Source organism: Ambystoma mexicanum, chromosome 3p (assembly GCF_040938575.1).
Source record: "Ambystoma mexicanum isolate Mex_15411 chromosome 3p, UKY_AmexF1_1, whole genome shotgun sequence".
NCBI lineage: Eukaryota > Metazoa > Chordata > Amphibia > Caudata > Ambystomatidae > Ambystoma > Ambystoma mexicanum.
Genome location: NC_090925.1, coordinates 412,417,901 through 412,433,506, shown reverse-complemented (window position 1 = coordinate 412,433,506; position 15,606 = coordinate 412,417,901). Strand labels below are relative to the sequence as shown.

Here is a 15,606-nt window from a genome sequence, read left to right as displayed (position 1 = left end):
ATTGCATGGTATTGGCAAGTCGGCTTAATAGATGGAGCGAGAGGGAACCCACTTTTTTTTAAATCCCTTCTGATGTACTAGAGGTGTGGGGCTGATTGATGGTTTAGAAACCAATATTGATCCCTGGGCCACTGGTGCCCCGAAGGTTGATTTGGCACAACTTCATGTATAAAACTGGTAAAATACATCCATTTCAAAAACGGAGAATGTCCCACTGAGAGTATTCTGAGATTCTGTAACACCACATATTCTACGATTGTACAACATGGAAATATACTGGGTTTGTCAAACTAGGAATATACTGAGTTGATTAAACTGGGAGTACACTGGGATTCCTAAATGGTGCTAATAATGGGATTGCAAAACTGGAATTTTTCAAACTGTGTGTATAGCTGTATTGTAAAATATTTGAATTGTGGAAACTGGCCCTATTTTGGGGTTAGAAAACTTAGATTATACTGGGGTTGAAACACTGGGAGTATACGTGGTTTCTCAAAGTTGGAATACACTGCATTGTGACAACTTTAAATGTCACGCTGTAGGTGTCCTGTGATTGTTACTATGGAATGACACTGAGATTGTGTAAACTGGATTTATACTGGAATTGTCGACATGGAAACACTGGGGAAAGTCCCACAATGGCCTGTCTTTTTGGAGGGTGGTTGAGGTGGGCTGGGCAAGGCATTTGGCCCACCCCTGCCAGCTAACAAGCCAATTGCAGATAACATAGGAGTCTTGTTGCAATCCCACTGCCAGTCAAGCCCATAGCCCACAACAGGGAGCATTGCCCTCTCTTTGGGCAGCTGCAACAGACAGTGAAACCTTCTTGGTGAGGGCAGGTAGGGCCAACAGTGATGGGTTACGTGAACAGTATGAAAACAAGTAATAGAGGCGGATTACAAGTTTGGTGGCATGGTCATCAAATGGGGGTAATGTGTTTCTTTATTTATTGGTCGTAACGGAATTCCCACAATTTTTATTGCAACGCAAATGTGTACATTTGACTTTGAACTAGAGGATTTACCTCCAGCGTACTGAGGGAGGTACATTCTCCATTTTGACATGGAAAAGTGAAAGATTTACCATGGGCAGAATTACTGCCTGTCATAAATTGGAAAAATTCCCTAAGAAGTCAAATGAACTGGAAGAATGGGGATTAGCAGTGCCATGACACCATTCATAGCTCAGAGGCAGCGCATTTGTCTTGGAAGCAAGACAACGCAGCGCAACACGGGATCCCGATCACACGCTAAGAAACCTATCTCTGGTATTAAGCACGTTATAAAGAACAATTACTAAAGAGCAATTATTAATAAAGTGTGGCCGCAACAGTAACGTTTTTGGTAGGATCACCCTTGGATTTCGATAGAAATACTTCCAAAATGGATCTGAACTTCTTGACGTGGGGCCTAATGGAAACTAGAAATTGTGGGCACATGGGCATAATGTGAACATGCAATGATGCGCTAAGTGGCACACAAGAAACTGGCCATGATTTGGCAACAGGTTATAATGGAAACTGCCAATGATCTGCTAAGTGTGCATGGGGTCATTTGATAACTTGTCATAGTTCAAACTGGTAAAGATTTGCTATATATATAAACAGCGAGCACAATCTTCAATTGTCAAAATATTTGGTAGTTTATAGTTGCATTGCAACTTTGATGACTTATACAGGGAACCACGTTGAATTTACAGGCTCCACCCCCACTCCTAGAACGGTATCTCCTTAAGGCTGTTGCAATACAGTTTCAGAGATGAGACGCATTCAAAAGACTCTTAACATATTATTTAATAATTATAATAGAACAGTGGTAGAAAAATCTTTGAATGTCGGTAAATATGCAAAAATAAATACTTACAAGTCAACGTAAATGTAATACACTGACTTTTCCTTTACGTAAAATAAAGCATTCTCTGGAGAAATAGTTATCAAATATATATCTAAATATACATATACGCACACGCTTACGCATTTTAAATATGAATGAGAACACAGACCTATCCGTTTCAGCCATACATTCTTTCCTCTATCATCTTGCAATTTCTCATTGCCTACACAGAATACAGTTTAAGCCAATCATCTCCTTCAGCTTGCAGAATTCCATCCATTCTTACATTGTTTCAGGATTCAGTGATCCGGATGCATTTACTAAATTCCACAAAGGGAGGTGATGCAAGGGTGCAGTTCTTGTGTTTCCCTTCATTTCGTTAACACATATCCTTATAGGAACTCCCTGAACCGAGGCAGAGGCGTTTGGCAATTGATCAATGCAGGCGATTTCACAAGGGAAGGCTAGTACGCCATTGGCCCCAGTTACACAGCACCATATAGCCTATGATGTAGACACACTTATAGAATGATTAATAAGTCTCTCTTTGATCTAAAAGTCACAACTGCTTGATTCTGTTCTCCAGTTCCAGAAGCTCCCTCTCTATTTCATACGGGAGATCGGCGTTCACTTGTTCATCGAAGTATTTCTTGATGTCTTCCACTTCATCCTCCCAGAACTCTCTGGACAGGTGGAACAGCTCTGCCATGTTGACGTCCCCCAGTCCCTTTAAGTTGAGGTCTCTTGCGATTGGCACATAGCCAATGGGAGTGTGCTTTGCACACTCTTCACCGTTGATCCTTCTGAACATCCACTCCAGCACGCGGGAGTTCTCCCCATAGCCGGGCCAGAGGAAGTTGCCTTCAGCATCTTTGCGGAACCAGTTGACATGGAAGATCTTGGGCAGTTTGGCAGCGGGGAAGTGCTCCATGCTCAGCCAATGGGCCAGGTAGCGACCAAAGTTGTAGCCGAAGAAAGGCCTCATGGCAAAAGGATCATGCATGATAACTTTGCCTGCAAATAGAGAAACATGGGCTAACAAGTCAATTTTATTATTTAAGTTTTAAAGGTTTACTCTGATGTCTGCTAACTTGTTTAGTAAAGATTTTCCTTCAAAGAAAAGGATACCACAAGGCAGACCAACTTGGCTAAAATGGACCACCTGATGAGGACATTGAGGTATGTGTAAAGAATGGTAGGGCTGGGGAAAGGTAAGTTGCATATCAGGGCGTTTTTTTCACTGAAGCTATGATGCCGCTGTCACATCGGAGAGCTACTCTGGTATATTTCATAGCGTGCACTTGAATCCTGACTTACCTTTGTGCTCTGCAGCTGCTGTGGATTCAGACCTCATGGCGGCCCCTACAAACACCCCGTGCTTCCAGTTCAGAGCTTCATACACCAGAGGGACACCTGCAAATCACAAGAGAGTACGTTCAGAAAGGTTTCAAGTCACGGAATGACTCCATCATATTGCCTTCCATACAACAAACACTGGATCTGCCGTTTCCATGCCCTGTCTATTATTTCATGCACTGAAATATTACACAGAGAAGCCTTATTCCAGGTCAACATGTCTCCAAAGTAGCTTTGGGCGCTGCCACTGGTAGCTTGAGGGTAATTCCCCTGGTAGTCCAAGGGCACAGCCCCTGGTGAATGGGTACATTTGGTCATGTGACATAACTCTGGATGTGAGGGACAGGCAAGGCCCTTATTTCAGACACAGGGGAAGGGGTAAAATGAAAATTTAAAAGGGAGCTCTTCTGTTTTGGATTGGAAGTGGCCAGTCGTTTTTTATGTAGGTAAAAGTCTGATATCTAAAAATGTTGACCGGACCTGCCCCCTACGGAACTGAACATCCTAAATGTCACATTGGGTTGTTGTGGGGCAAAGAAACAGTAGTCAGCCATCTAAGTAGGCCCATTACATGCCTTGATCACTTCACGTAGAGTGGCAAATGTCCATGCTTATGAACTACCAACATCAATGGGTCCTGGTTACAGGGATGCAAGGGTGCCATTAGGTCGACAGTGTTAAGGAGATACAGGGTTCCCTCTGAAAACTTAATCGGGAATTCAGCGGGCAGCACAATCAAAGATACAGTCGGAGCAAAGGGGTCTGTAGCTTGTTAGCAGAAAGCCTAGACAGCCTGCGACTGGCACAGAACTCAGATCTTGGTGTTTCTGGGACGTCTTGTGAGCCTTATCTTAGCAGAGCTACTAAGAGGGAGCCGAGAGAGCTGTGTTGGCTTAGTTCTTCTGAGTAGTGGAAGAAAGTGGGGAGAGATAGAGGTGTTTCATTTCCTGATTGAAAGATTGTAGCACAGGAATCTTTCATACTGCACTGAAGGTGTGGTTCTAGAGATGGGAGAAAAGACTTGTCAGGAGACTGAGGGAGGACCAAGATGGTCAGTGGACATTCACCTTCACATAACCATTGTGAATGCAGGAAGCCACCTTACAGCGTGTGCTCCTGGCAGAGTGGCCTGCTGAGACATTTCATGATTTCACTTCCAGCCAGTGCCTCTGAAGGACCAGCCTGACCTGTGAGAGACTGCCTCAGACCGAGCTGTCTGTTGGGCTGTTTCACCGTCTCTGGATTTCCTTATCAGCCCCTGCATCTCTAGGCAGGTCAGTGGGCGATCATTGTACTTGTATTTGGGTGTTGATATAGCACAACCCTAGCTAGGAAGCAACAGAGCACTGCACATGTCGCTGCGGGTAACAAATGGCGCAAGAGGTGTGAGACACAACATGAGGCATAGTATTTTCTAACCATTGCGGAGGGATAAGATGTGGGAAGTGATGCAGGATGCAGAATCATAGTGTAAGATCAAAGAAAGAGATGGAGACAGATCAAGCACTACCTTTATCCCAATGCTCCTACTGAGCCAGCGGTACTCATGAACACATTCTACTTGCAAATGCTACTCATTTCGGAGTGAGTGTTGACATTTGTAGGCAGGAAATCAGTGCTCTCGAATATTAAAGAGTTGGCAAGATCTGTGGCACATTAATTTTATGGTTCATGCTCTCTTGGAATATTCACATTTAATGCATGATTACATAATTACTATGTGTATGTTAATTGCAGAAAAAGCATGCATTGTTTGGGTCTCTTCATATTTTTCATTACTGTTACCTTTGGGTCTTCGTCCTCCAAATATGATGCCCTCTATGGGTACGCCTTCTGGAGATTCCCATGCTGGGTCAATGATGGGGCACTGGCTGGCAGGAGTGCAAAACCTGGAATTGGGGTGGGCACAAGGCTCATCTGAGAGGGAGGATAAGGGAAGGTGTAAGAACGGCTGATAATACAAAGCAGACTGAAAAGAGTGAGCAGACCATGGCAAGAATGATCTACTATCGCAGCACGCGCCACCTTACCACTATCCTCGGTCCATTCCTTGTTCTTCCATGAAGTCAGGGTCTCCCCAGGTTCCAGGGTCTCCCCGATACCCTCCCAGTAGATGCCACCATCACTAGTCTCCCCAACATTGGTGAAGATTGTGTTCCTCTCGATCGTCTTCATGGCATTGGGGTTTGTCTTGATTGACGTGCCAGGAGCAACCCCAAAAAATCCATTCTCTGGATTAATCGCCCTAAGGTTTCCTGCAACACAATACCATGAGGGATCAGAAAAGAAATAAAGACTTGCACTGGGTGTGGTGATTTATCCTAAAACCATTCCACTAACATAAGATACAGCCTTCAATATAGACCAGTTACCTTTATCATCAAACTTCATCCAGGCAATGTCGTCTCCCACGCACTCGATTTTCCACCCGGGCAAAGATGGGTTCATCATGGCCAGGTTGGTTTTCCCGCAGGCACTGGGGAAGGCGGCTGCAAAATACTTCTTCTCACCCTTAGGATTTGTGATGCCCAATATCTGTCATAACAAAAAGAGATGTTTGTTTGCTGTCAAGTGGCCAGTGTTTTATTACAGCAACAGAAAAATTATTTCTGTAGTAGCCTCTTTTCAAAAAAGGAACAGAGCATCTGTGTCAAACTGTCCAGTGAATTGACAAAGAACTGTTAAATAATAGATTTCTATATTCTCCATATCCAACATTGGAATTATTATAGGGCAATGATGTTTGATTTTAGAAATGATCCTTAAAAAGTTACAGCCACATTCAACACATATATGTGGATCTCCCTAGTACTCCCCACTTATTTCCCGAAACACATGGTGTTCGTCAGTAAGTCTAGTTGGGCACAGTCTTAAATGTGTGTACATTTCAAGTGGTGCTTCACAGGGCACGGTCAAGTGCCCTCTACATGCCTGGTACCACCGCATTTACCTTTTCCTGTATATCCCCCTCCAAACATATCTTATTTCCTGTCCTTTTTCATGCCCTCCCTACTCCTTGCATATGCATTTTCTGTTCTCCTTTCCTCCCAAAGTTCTACATCCTGTGCGTTCGATTGCCTGCATGCTCATTTCCTGATCAGCTCCACCCACACACATTCTATTTCCTGTGCCCTCCATTTTCTGAATGCCCATTTCCTGTTCTGCTCCCCTGCCATGTGTTCTATTTCCTGTACTCTCTATTGCCTGGGTCCCCATTTCCTGTTCTGTGCCCTTCTGTTTCCCCTTCTACTAATTTCCTGTCCCCACAAAGTGGCTGCTTATCCGGTTCTCATAGTACTTTATTGTTAGGCCATGTTAACCTCTTCTACTTTCCTAAGGACCATTAGATATCTAAAGACCCACTTCACATCTGAAATGATGGAAAAGAAAGAACATTGACATATGCCCTGTAATTTGTTGGCGTTTTCAATGTACATGGCACTCTATTAGTTTTGTTTGCTAAACAAAAACGTCTTACCAGCATGTGTTCAGCCAGCCATCCCTCTTCCTTGGCAATTCTGCTGGCAATCCTCAGAGCAAAGCACTTTTTCCCCAGCAAGGAGTTTCCGCCATAGCCGCTGCCAAAGGAAACAATCTCTTTGCGGTCAGGAATGTGTGCAATGAGCGTCAGGTCAGGGTTGCATGGCCAGTTGTTCACCAAGGGTTCTGTGAAAACAAAATAAATGCATTACTACTGAGACCTCACTCATTGACATGGGCAAGCGTGGCTACAAGAGGAGAGGAACAGCTACCCGGCTCTGCCATTAACCCATTAACGTACTTTCCAGCGGTAAGGGGCAGCCGACTGAATGGAGACATTTCACAAACTCGCCGCTGCCCAGGGCTCGTAAAACCTCCGTGCCCATGCGCGTCATGATCCTCATGCTGGCCACGACATAGGGAGAATCCGTGAGCTCAATACCAATCTTGGAGAGTGGGGATCCAATGGGTCCCATGCTGAAGGGGATGACGTACATGGTGCGACCTACAAAACAAAGGATTTCAAATGAAGGAAATTTGGCATCGAGAAAACTCAATGAAAACATGAATTTATCTTTAACAGGACCTAATACTTTCAAGTCTCATTGTGAGGGTCCATTCATCCTGAGCATCCATGGCTCGAAGAGAGGAGCAGCTTGTCACCAGGAAAAACCCGACTTTCTCTAAGTGTGTATATATAGCCCTGTAGATTCATCAACCTCTCTAGTCCATTTAAGACATTACGTAGAAGATGACCGGCATCTACACATCGGGCATCATTACAAATCTGCTGGTCCACAAATAAGGGTGCCGGTAGCAACGTACCGGCACCCTTTCCAGACCAGCAGATTACAACTCTGCTTTCCAGGGCCACTGTGCTAGGCAGGTCTGACCTGCCGGGCACAACTGCCCTGGAAAGCAGAGTTGTCATGGAAGCACCAGCACCGTTAGCAATGGTGCCAGTGCTTCAGAGTCCCCTTTCCCGTGGAGTCCTATGGGACTCCACGGGATCAGGGACATACCAAATTCGTCACCTGACTTCCCGCTCCGCCGGGGCTTGTAATGTCCCAGTGGCATCGGGAGGTCAGGCGGCAGCTTCGGTGTTACCAGGATGGCGGCAACCCGCCAGTAGTACCGGCAGGTTACTGCCGTCCTCGCGATGAGGCCTATTGCCTATCCATAACCATGCAAAATATCCGCCACCAACCTATCAATCACACAACGTCATGATTAATTTACCCCACTTATCATTAGTTCTTTTGGCAGATATATCACTCATGCATGTCCATTGAGAGAGGTACACTTAAGCACACACGTAGTCTTGCTCATAATCCATATCTGACCCCCATAGTTACATCTTACATTCCCAATATTATTTTGCATCTAATCTAAATGTCCTAGCCGTTGGTTGTGCGAAACACAGTAAGTCTTTCTCTAATTTTTGATGAGATGTTGGGATGCTGACCTGGCTTAGACTTAAAATCTCATTTGTTTTGCAAGGTGTAGAGATATAGAGTACATGATAATGCATGGTGTCTTGATCATCATGTGTAGGTTCGAAACGCAGGCAACTGGGGAGCAATCAAGGGCATGTTGACATCTTTTAAACTCCCCTTTTGAGCTTCACTCTTGGGGTCTGTGTGACTGTCGGCCTCAATGAAAACAGCGATAGACTAGCACAGGCCCATTGATATCAAGGGATCAGGTGATTAAAGCAAACATGTCCCAGGAAGTCAAAGATCTTCACCAGCGGAAAATGGGACTGAGCCGATAGACCAACTAAGAACACAACAGTTGACTTTGGTGGCAGTCGCTGGGAACATGCCTTTCCCAAACCTTTTCTTAGCCCTTACCTTTCATGCATCCAGGAAACCTGGCTTTAAATGCTTTATTGAAGTCCCCCTCCGACATCCAGCGACCGAGCTGACTGGTTCCAGTTTTGCATCTCGGGACGGTGTCCCTTTGCTCTTGAGTAATGATCACGGTCCTGCTTTCTATCCGTGCCACATCCCGGGGGTCAGTCAGAGCCAACCAGCTATCGAGAGGTGAAATGAAGGAGATTGTGTCAGCACACTAGAACAAATACTGTGCGATTGCCAAGCCAGAATTGCTATCAGACGGGGCTATCAGACACAAGTGTACCACAGAGCGTGCCAGGGTGTTCTGTGAAATGTGATTGTATTACAGAAGAATTGAAAGTTCATGCAATTGGAAGCCCTGTCCATACAGTTCAGTGCTGCAATGTCTTTAAGGAAGCTTTATCGCTTCCCCTTTTTTATCCTCTCACGGTTTCTGATGTATCATTATAACTTCTATTGCCTTGAATGGACACCTCTCCAAGGTCTCAGAGCCACCTCAACACTGAATAACATACTCAAGTAAACAGGCACATTTCCAAAGAGTGCAAATGTGCAAAGAGAGCATGTCCATCACTTACCAGTTCTCATACTTGCTCAGCCTCTTGACCATGCCCTGCTCCTCCATAAATTCTAGGATCCTGTCGTTCTCCTCTTCAGACCCGTCACAGATGTGGATGTTCTCAGGCTGGCACACCTTGGCGTTGCCCACAACAAAGGCCCTCACTTCCGGGCTCAAGCTGTTCAGGTCTCCCTGGACCATCTTGCCTGTGATCTTCATCTCGGTCTGCTGCAGGGGGGGCATCTTAGCAGGGGTGGAAGATGCTCTCAGTGATTGGACAGGAGCAAAGCAACCTGGAATTCAAGAGTTCAGACACTCAGAAAATGTAACAATGCGCCACATTTCGGTTTCTGTTATGATAATGCACTGTATAACCTCTCATTGAATGACGATGAGACAATCGTTAAAGGCACATCTTTTATTAAAGTTAGAAAATATGTGATTCTTGTGAAAGCATGTGTCCCAGTAATTGGGCTCCTGGTACCCCTAGGGCTGGCCTTCATAAAGCACACAGGACAAATGTCATCAATCTCACCCTCAGTGTTAAAGCCTGGAGTACTCACTGATCCTGAATTCTGCATGACTCAGGATCCCATTGGGTCCTACAGGTTGCACCTTAAGAGCCTTTCCAAGCTCATCACCATCTCCACACAATTTTGCTTCCACTAATTCTACTACTTTTTCCAAGGTGCTAGAAACATCCATCGCTGTAAAATGCTCATACCAGGAGTATTCTTATTGTCCCCTTTCTGTATCAGGTTTGTGTCTGATCCACTCCCAACAAGCACCGCTACTTATACCACCATATTCCCTTTATCTCAATTCTATCACACCTTCTTGAAGTGATAGTTCTGTGTGTCCCATCGTATTCCTGCTTCTCTCAGCCCCAGCCACACTTGTGACCGTGTTTCCTTTCTTTTTTCCTCCACAGGCAATGGGATGGTGTTATTTATTTATTTATTGTGCATTTGTTAGGCGCTTATATAGTTAGTCACTTCTTTTTCAAAGTGACCACAGGGCAACAGGGAGGGAACATGGGCTTTAAAAGAATAATACAGTGGAGGATATAGACGAACCTTCTCTGCCATGTGAGTATTCAGAACGTGCAAGTGCAGCGAGAAGAGGGGCAGTGGAAGTGGGGGTGGTAGGTGCTGGAATGTCCACGCTCGTGTGTGAACACCAGATGAAGTGCCTAATATAAAGTGCTATGCAGCCTAGAGCTGTATTGGGTAGATATTGCAAGCCTACAGGACGAAAGCCGGTATGTGTTGAGGCAAGTGCTGCGAGGTAGGCAGAGGCTGAAGCGATTAGGTATGGGAGGACAGGGCCCCGAGGATGCATAAGGGCCCTGGTCACCAATCTCAGCGACTGAGAGATTAGCAGAGGAGGGAAGAAGGGAAGAAGGGAAGGAGGAGCCGAAGAGGAAAGTCTTGAGGACCCTCTGGAATTTGAGGAAGTCCTGCTCAAGACAGAGAGGAAGGGGGAGGTTTTTCCGTAAGAGGGAGCCAACAAAAAAAAGGCATCGGCCTCCTGCCTTCTGTTTAGCGAAACGCTTTACACACAGACAGTTGGTGCTGGAGGACTGCAGAGGTCTAGAGGGAGAGTATTTAGTAAGAGAGAGTTGTAGATAGCGTGGTCCCTGCCGCATTGGGTAGATAGTTACCCAGTGCAGGGGCACAACATGCCATTTTCGCGGGCAAGGTGCTGGCACAGTAAGATCACTTAGGTGGTGATTGGTGCAGTAGCAAAGCATTATACCATAACATAAATGTATTTAGATGTTTGTATATCACCACCTGCCACAATGTGGCCATGAATTAAATCATGGTTAAATCTGGCTTCATTGTAATTGGCTGCAATAGTTGCCTTATCGGCCTATGGGTCAATTCATGTAGATTTTGAAGGAAAGAGACCAGAGGAGTCATCTCTGATTGTTGGGTCCCTTTTAACACCAAAGATACCAACACCACAGGAGACACTATATAAGTGTATTGTGAAACACCCCCACAGGAGTAAAATAGATAGAAACGCTCGTGCCCTATTCAAAAGCTGTGTACTTTGATGGAACATTATACGAGTCATGTGGGTGCTTCAGATTTAGCGGTGCCATGTATGGTATGTGTTATACGTGCAACATTGTTCTTTGACATAAAGAATTCAAGGGATCAATACTACACAATCTGCTTGGTGTGACTCCCTCTGCTGGCAGGGAGAGGACCTACACCATCCACAGCGGCACTGCCGGATTGGCTACCACACATCAAAGAATGGGGTATTCAGCCCCCTTCTGTGCCACACTGCCCGTAGGTATCCATGCGTCTCGGGGGCACTTTAAGGTCTTCTTTGCCACCCATCTGGTGGTGCATGCTTTTGCCTGCCCTGAAGGGATAGTGCATTAATGTTAGTGGATGTTCAGAAAGTGCTGCGCGCTGCACGCTGCACCTCAGAGCTCCTAGGTGATACCGGAGGATCTACATGGAAGTTCAGCAAGTTTGACGGAACCTTCTATGAAGCATTCCCACCTGAAAACATGATTTCCAAGGACAGAGGCTAGGCAGCAGTGCCACCCCTCCCTGCCTCCTCCTTTGGCCCTTTCTATTTCTCCATGTTGTCCCACCCTTGCCAGTGGAATGCCACAGGCGTTACCTGCGGCAGCGTATGGATTAGGGGCAAACCTGTTGTCTTTGAAACCATGAGATGCAAGTTCTAAACCTGCTTTTCGCAGCTTCGGGCATCCATCTACGTGCCACCACTCCCCTTATCTGCCAGCGCTGGCAGCACCTTCAGTTAGATGCCATTAGTCAGGGTTATATCAAAAATCGGCCTTTCTGTAAATTATCCATTTAAAAGAATTGCTGAGCAAAGGGGACACTTCCATTGCAGCTCAAGACATCTTGCCGTCCCCCCAAAAAGATTAAGCATTTGGATGGCCCATAACCTGCAGCTTTTGTTTAGTCACAGCTGAGTATCTGACACACTGGGAAATAAAATGGCTTGCACCAGATTACCAAGAGTGATGTTTCTAAGCAAACCTAATGCCCTGTTTGCAAACCCTGAACCTTGTTCTTCAATAACACTCTGAGCATTCACCCAAAACTCTCTCCAAATCCACAGTGATTACTCTTGGGTTCTGTGTATGGATGTAGAAAAGTGCTGAATTTAGGGATTTAAAGTTATTATTATTATTATTATTATTATTATTATTATTATTATTATTATTATTATTATTATTATTATTATTCAAGTATTTATTGAGCGTGGACCTCGCTTTGGAAAGCAATGGAACACTTTACAATCATAGGGGAGAACAAGTTTAGGGAGCAGAGAAACATGGGAGTGGGGATTTAATAACTGGGGAGAGAGGGTAATAGTCAGCAATGGGTCGACAAGTAACAAGGGGAGGAATCAGTGGGGATCAGATCACCCCGTCTCAGGTATGGTGGGGAGTGGACAGTAGGGAGGAGCCATTGCTTGAAGAGGAGGGTCTTGAGCTGTAGAAGCGAGGGGATGGGTCGGATGGGGATCGGGAGGAGGTTCCAGAGTCGTGGGGCATGTACAGATAAGGCCGGTCTTCTGGTATCTTCCTTTCTGCACCGTCGGGCGTTCAAGTCTGCACATGTTTCGTCCAAATGTCCCCAGTCTTCTTTTTTCGCCATTTTCGGTTTGTGAGGTCTTTCTTGGGTTTTACTCTACGTGCCAAGCCAGGTTTGAGCCCTTTGTTTGTTTTGCCATTGGCGGGCTTCAGCCCTGAAACCCACCTCTGGCTCCAGTGTGTCTGGAACGACAGGATGTGAGGTAGGTTCCCGAAACTCCCCTGTCCTTTGTCTCTAGGAATGCCTAAATGCAACCAGTCCTGATTGGCTGGCTGTCCGTCCATTCCGGACAGCCAACATGCTGTGTGATTGACAGACTAGGATGTGTATGAAAGGGAGAAACCTGCTTGAAAGGTGAGGGTTTTGAGAATAGATGGAAAATAGATGGATTGGATGGAGTGGATGGAGTTGGTGGAGTGGATGGGGTGGATGGGGTGGATGGGGCAGATGGGGTGGATGGGAGGAACGGATAGAGAGAAGGGATGGAACGGATAGAGTGGTCGGATGGAACGGATAGACTGGATGGAACTTATTGAACGGATGAAACAGATGGAACTACGAATGTAAATGTCAACATGCCCCATTTGTGTATCACTGTGTACCCTGCTCTCCTGTTCCCCGTGTTAATGTTATCTATCCGTATCCCCCCCAGTCCCTGTCACTGTAATCCCAGCCCTCTCTGTATATGTACGTGTGTCGCTGTGTTCCCTGCCACCCTTTTCACGTGCCTGGTCTCGGGCTCTCTAAAGATAACCATTATATCATGTCACTACACCTACTCTCTACTGTACACCATTATTCAACCAGGACACAGCTATACCCCTGATTAATTATGCCTAGCTGTTCACATACGAATATGACCCCATGAATATCTCATCCCCCTAATAAAACGCAGCTAGCTGAGCACATTCCAGCCAGCTGCTCACATAGACGTTGCTCAGGCCTAACGCAGCCAGAACTGAGTCTGGGTGTCCACCCACCAGACAGCACACATCCAACTGATTTCTTCAGCACCAAACCTATCGCTAGGAAACAGCTATCGTCCGACAACTACACCAGCTGCACACATATCCGGTGCACCCATGCACCATAAAACACTATCTCTCTCTACTGACCTGAACTACGGTTCCCGAGCGTTCAACCTACCAGCGCTTTGAGGTCATACCAATGATATATAAGGCTCTATATAAATGCCAAGCAACATAACATAACATAACAAAACATCTCCTTACTTTTGGTGAATCAGACAAGTTGAACAAGTGGACTTGAAAATGAGGTGCAAAAAGCCTAATAGGGATAGCGTGAGTGCTAATGTTTCCTCAGACAAATAGAAGTGGTCCTCATTAGCTCTCCCTCATATAGACACATGCACGCCTATGGGTTACCAATGAGGGAGCACACATTCACCTTGGGGTGCCTTAGTGGCACAAATAAGACTTCTCATTGGACTGAAAACCTGCTGAACGGAATTATGTATATATTGGAAGTCTTGTACCAGTCCTGGCAAAGTTGGCTCTTCCTATCAACCTTTAGGATTTGGCAAAGTGAGCCTAAGTTAATTGGCTAATGGTATTTATCACTTAGTGCCCAGAGACTGGAACATTTGTAGTGTGCACTATATAAATGGTGAAATAATATTTTGCTTATTTAAACCTTGTAGTGTGAGGACCTCCTACCCGGACTTCCAATAAACTAGATTGTGTTTCTGCCTGCAAGCTTTGTTAATCAGATTGGATCTCCAAGTCCAATATGAGGGCCCAGAAACACACACGTATCTACCACATGACCGGTCTAAAACATATTAGGTACTGATAATAGATTATTTCAACATACACTGCATTTTCTGGGTTTATCCTTTAATTCCTTTAAAAAAACAATGAACAAGCTAAACAATAAACCGCAGAAGTCAAATATTAAAGTTTATTCTAAAATAACGAAACGTTCTAAATAGCAGAATTGTACTTACTTTGCTTCTCTTGAGGTGCAGAGAATAAATCTGCTTTTCAGTATTTTTCGTGTCTCGAATTCTTCAAGGTCTCTATCTGAAGTCTTCCTGGATTCCGAGAGTCTTCCTTGGCTCTCGAAGTCTTGGTTATCTGCAGGTGCTGCGATGCTCTTAAATAGTCCTGGAGGGTTGGAACCCCTGCCCTGCCCCCACAGGTAAGTGGTGCGGGCTCGTCCCTGACGTCATCAGGCGTGGACTCGCCCCCTTGGAACGTGGCCCACAAACAACTTGAGCCAGAAACGATGTGTCAAAAAATAAAGCCTCAGAGGGCAAGGTTTGATCAGATAATTGATTTACAGAAGCCCAGATGGAGGATGTGTACAATGTGGAACATTTGTGCAATCCGCTGCCTAGTTGACTTTTGACCTACTTGCCTTCTGATGAAAGTAGGCCCGACTGTCTACGGAGGCCGTGAGAGGATGAACCTGTGTGGTAGGACGTCACTGTCTCTAGGGCTCCCGCAGCAGGTTACAGTGCACATAAAAGAGCAGAACAACAGGCAAAGGCCGGGGGCTCGACCGAGGCCTGTTTACTCGCCTTGGTCACGTTCCCCGTGCACTGGATAAAGTACAGTGTGTGACGGCGGAGAAGAGCAAAGAAAACAGAAAGGCGGCCAGTCAGCGAAATGAGTATGTTCCGTTCAAGCATGTGCATTGTACTACCCTGACTGAAGTTATTGAAGTATTTGTGAATGTTTTCTCCACTCAGTAAATGGAGGCATAAAAGCGAGGCCTAATGCTTTTATGCGTCTATTTAATTCACATCTCATTTTGGAGCACTGACAAGATGGAGGAAGGACATGGAGGGGAGATAAATTCCTCCTCCATCTCATGGCTGGGCCTCTTTGCACGCCTGCATGAGATTTTCACATGTACAAATGGATTCCTAGGGAATCAGCCTTGGGTTTGTACCTGTTAAGGCC

The 15,606-nt window shown here is 45.5% G+C and overlaps 1 protein-coding gene across 1 annotated transcript; it reads right to left on the bottom strand.

Annotated features, from left to right (window-relative positions):
• Positions 1 to 1,759: 1,759 nt before the first annotated feature.
• LOC138580502 (phosphoenolpyruvate carboxykinase, cytosolic [GTP]-like) lies at positions 1,760 to 14,792 on the bottom strand. The gene is made up of 10 exons (XM_069651094.1): positions 14,646 to 14,792; positions 9,106 to 9,379; positions 8,522 to 8,703; positions 6,970 to 7,173; positions 6,667 to 6,854; positions 5,561 to 5,723; positions 5,219 to 5,443; positions 4,974 to 5,105; positions 3,150 to 3,245; positions 1,760 to 2,846 (listed from the first exon to the last, which is right to left on the bottom strand). Exons 2-10 carry the CDS (start codon positions 9,327 to 9,329, stop codon positions 2,392 to 2,394), a joined length of 1,869 nt encoding a protein of 622 aa, XP_069507195.1. The 5' UTR covers positions 9,330 to 9,379; positions 14,646 to 14,792; the 3' UTR covers positions 1,760 to 2,391.
• Between the last annotated feature and the right edge of the window lie 814 nt (positions 14,793 to 15,606).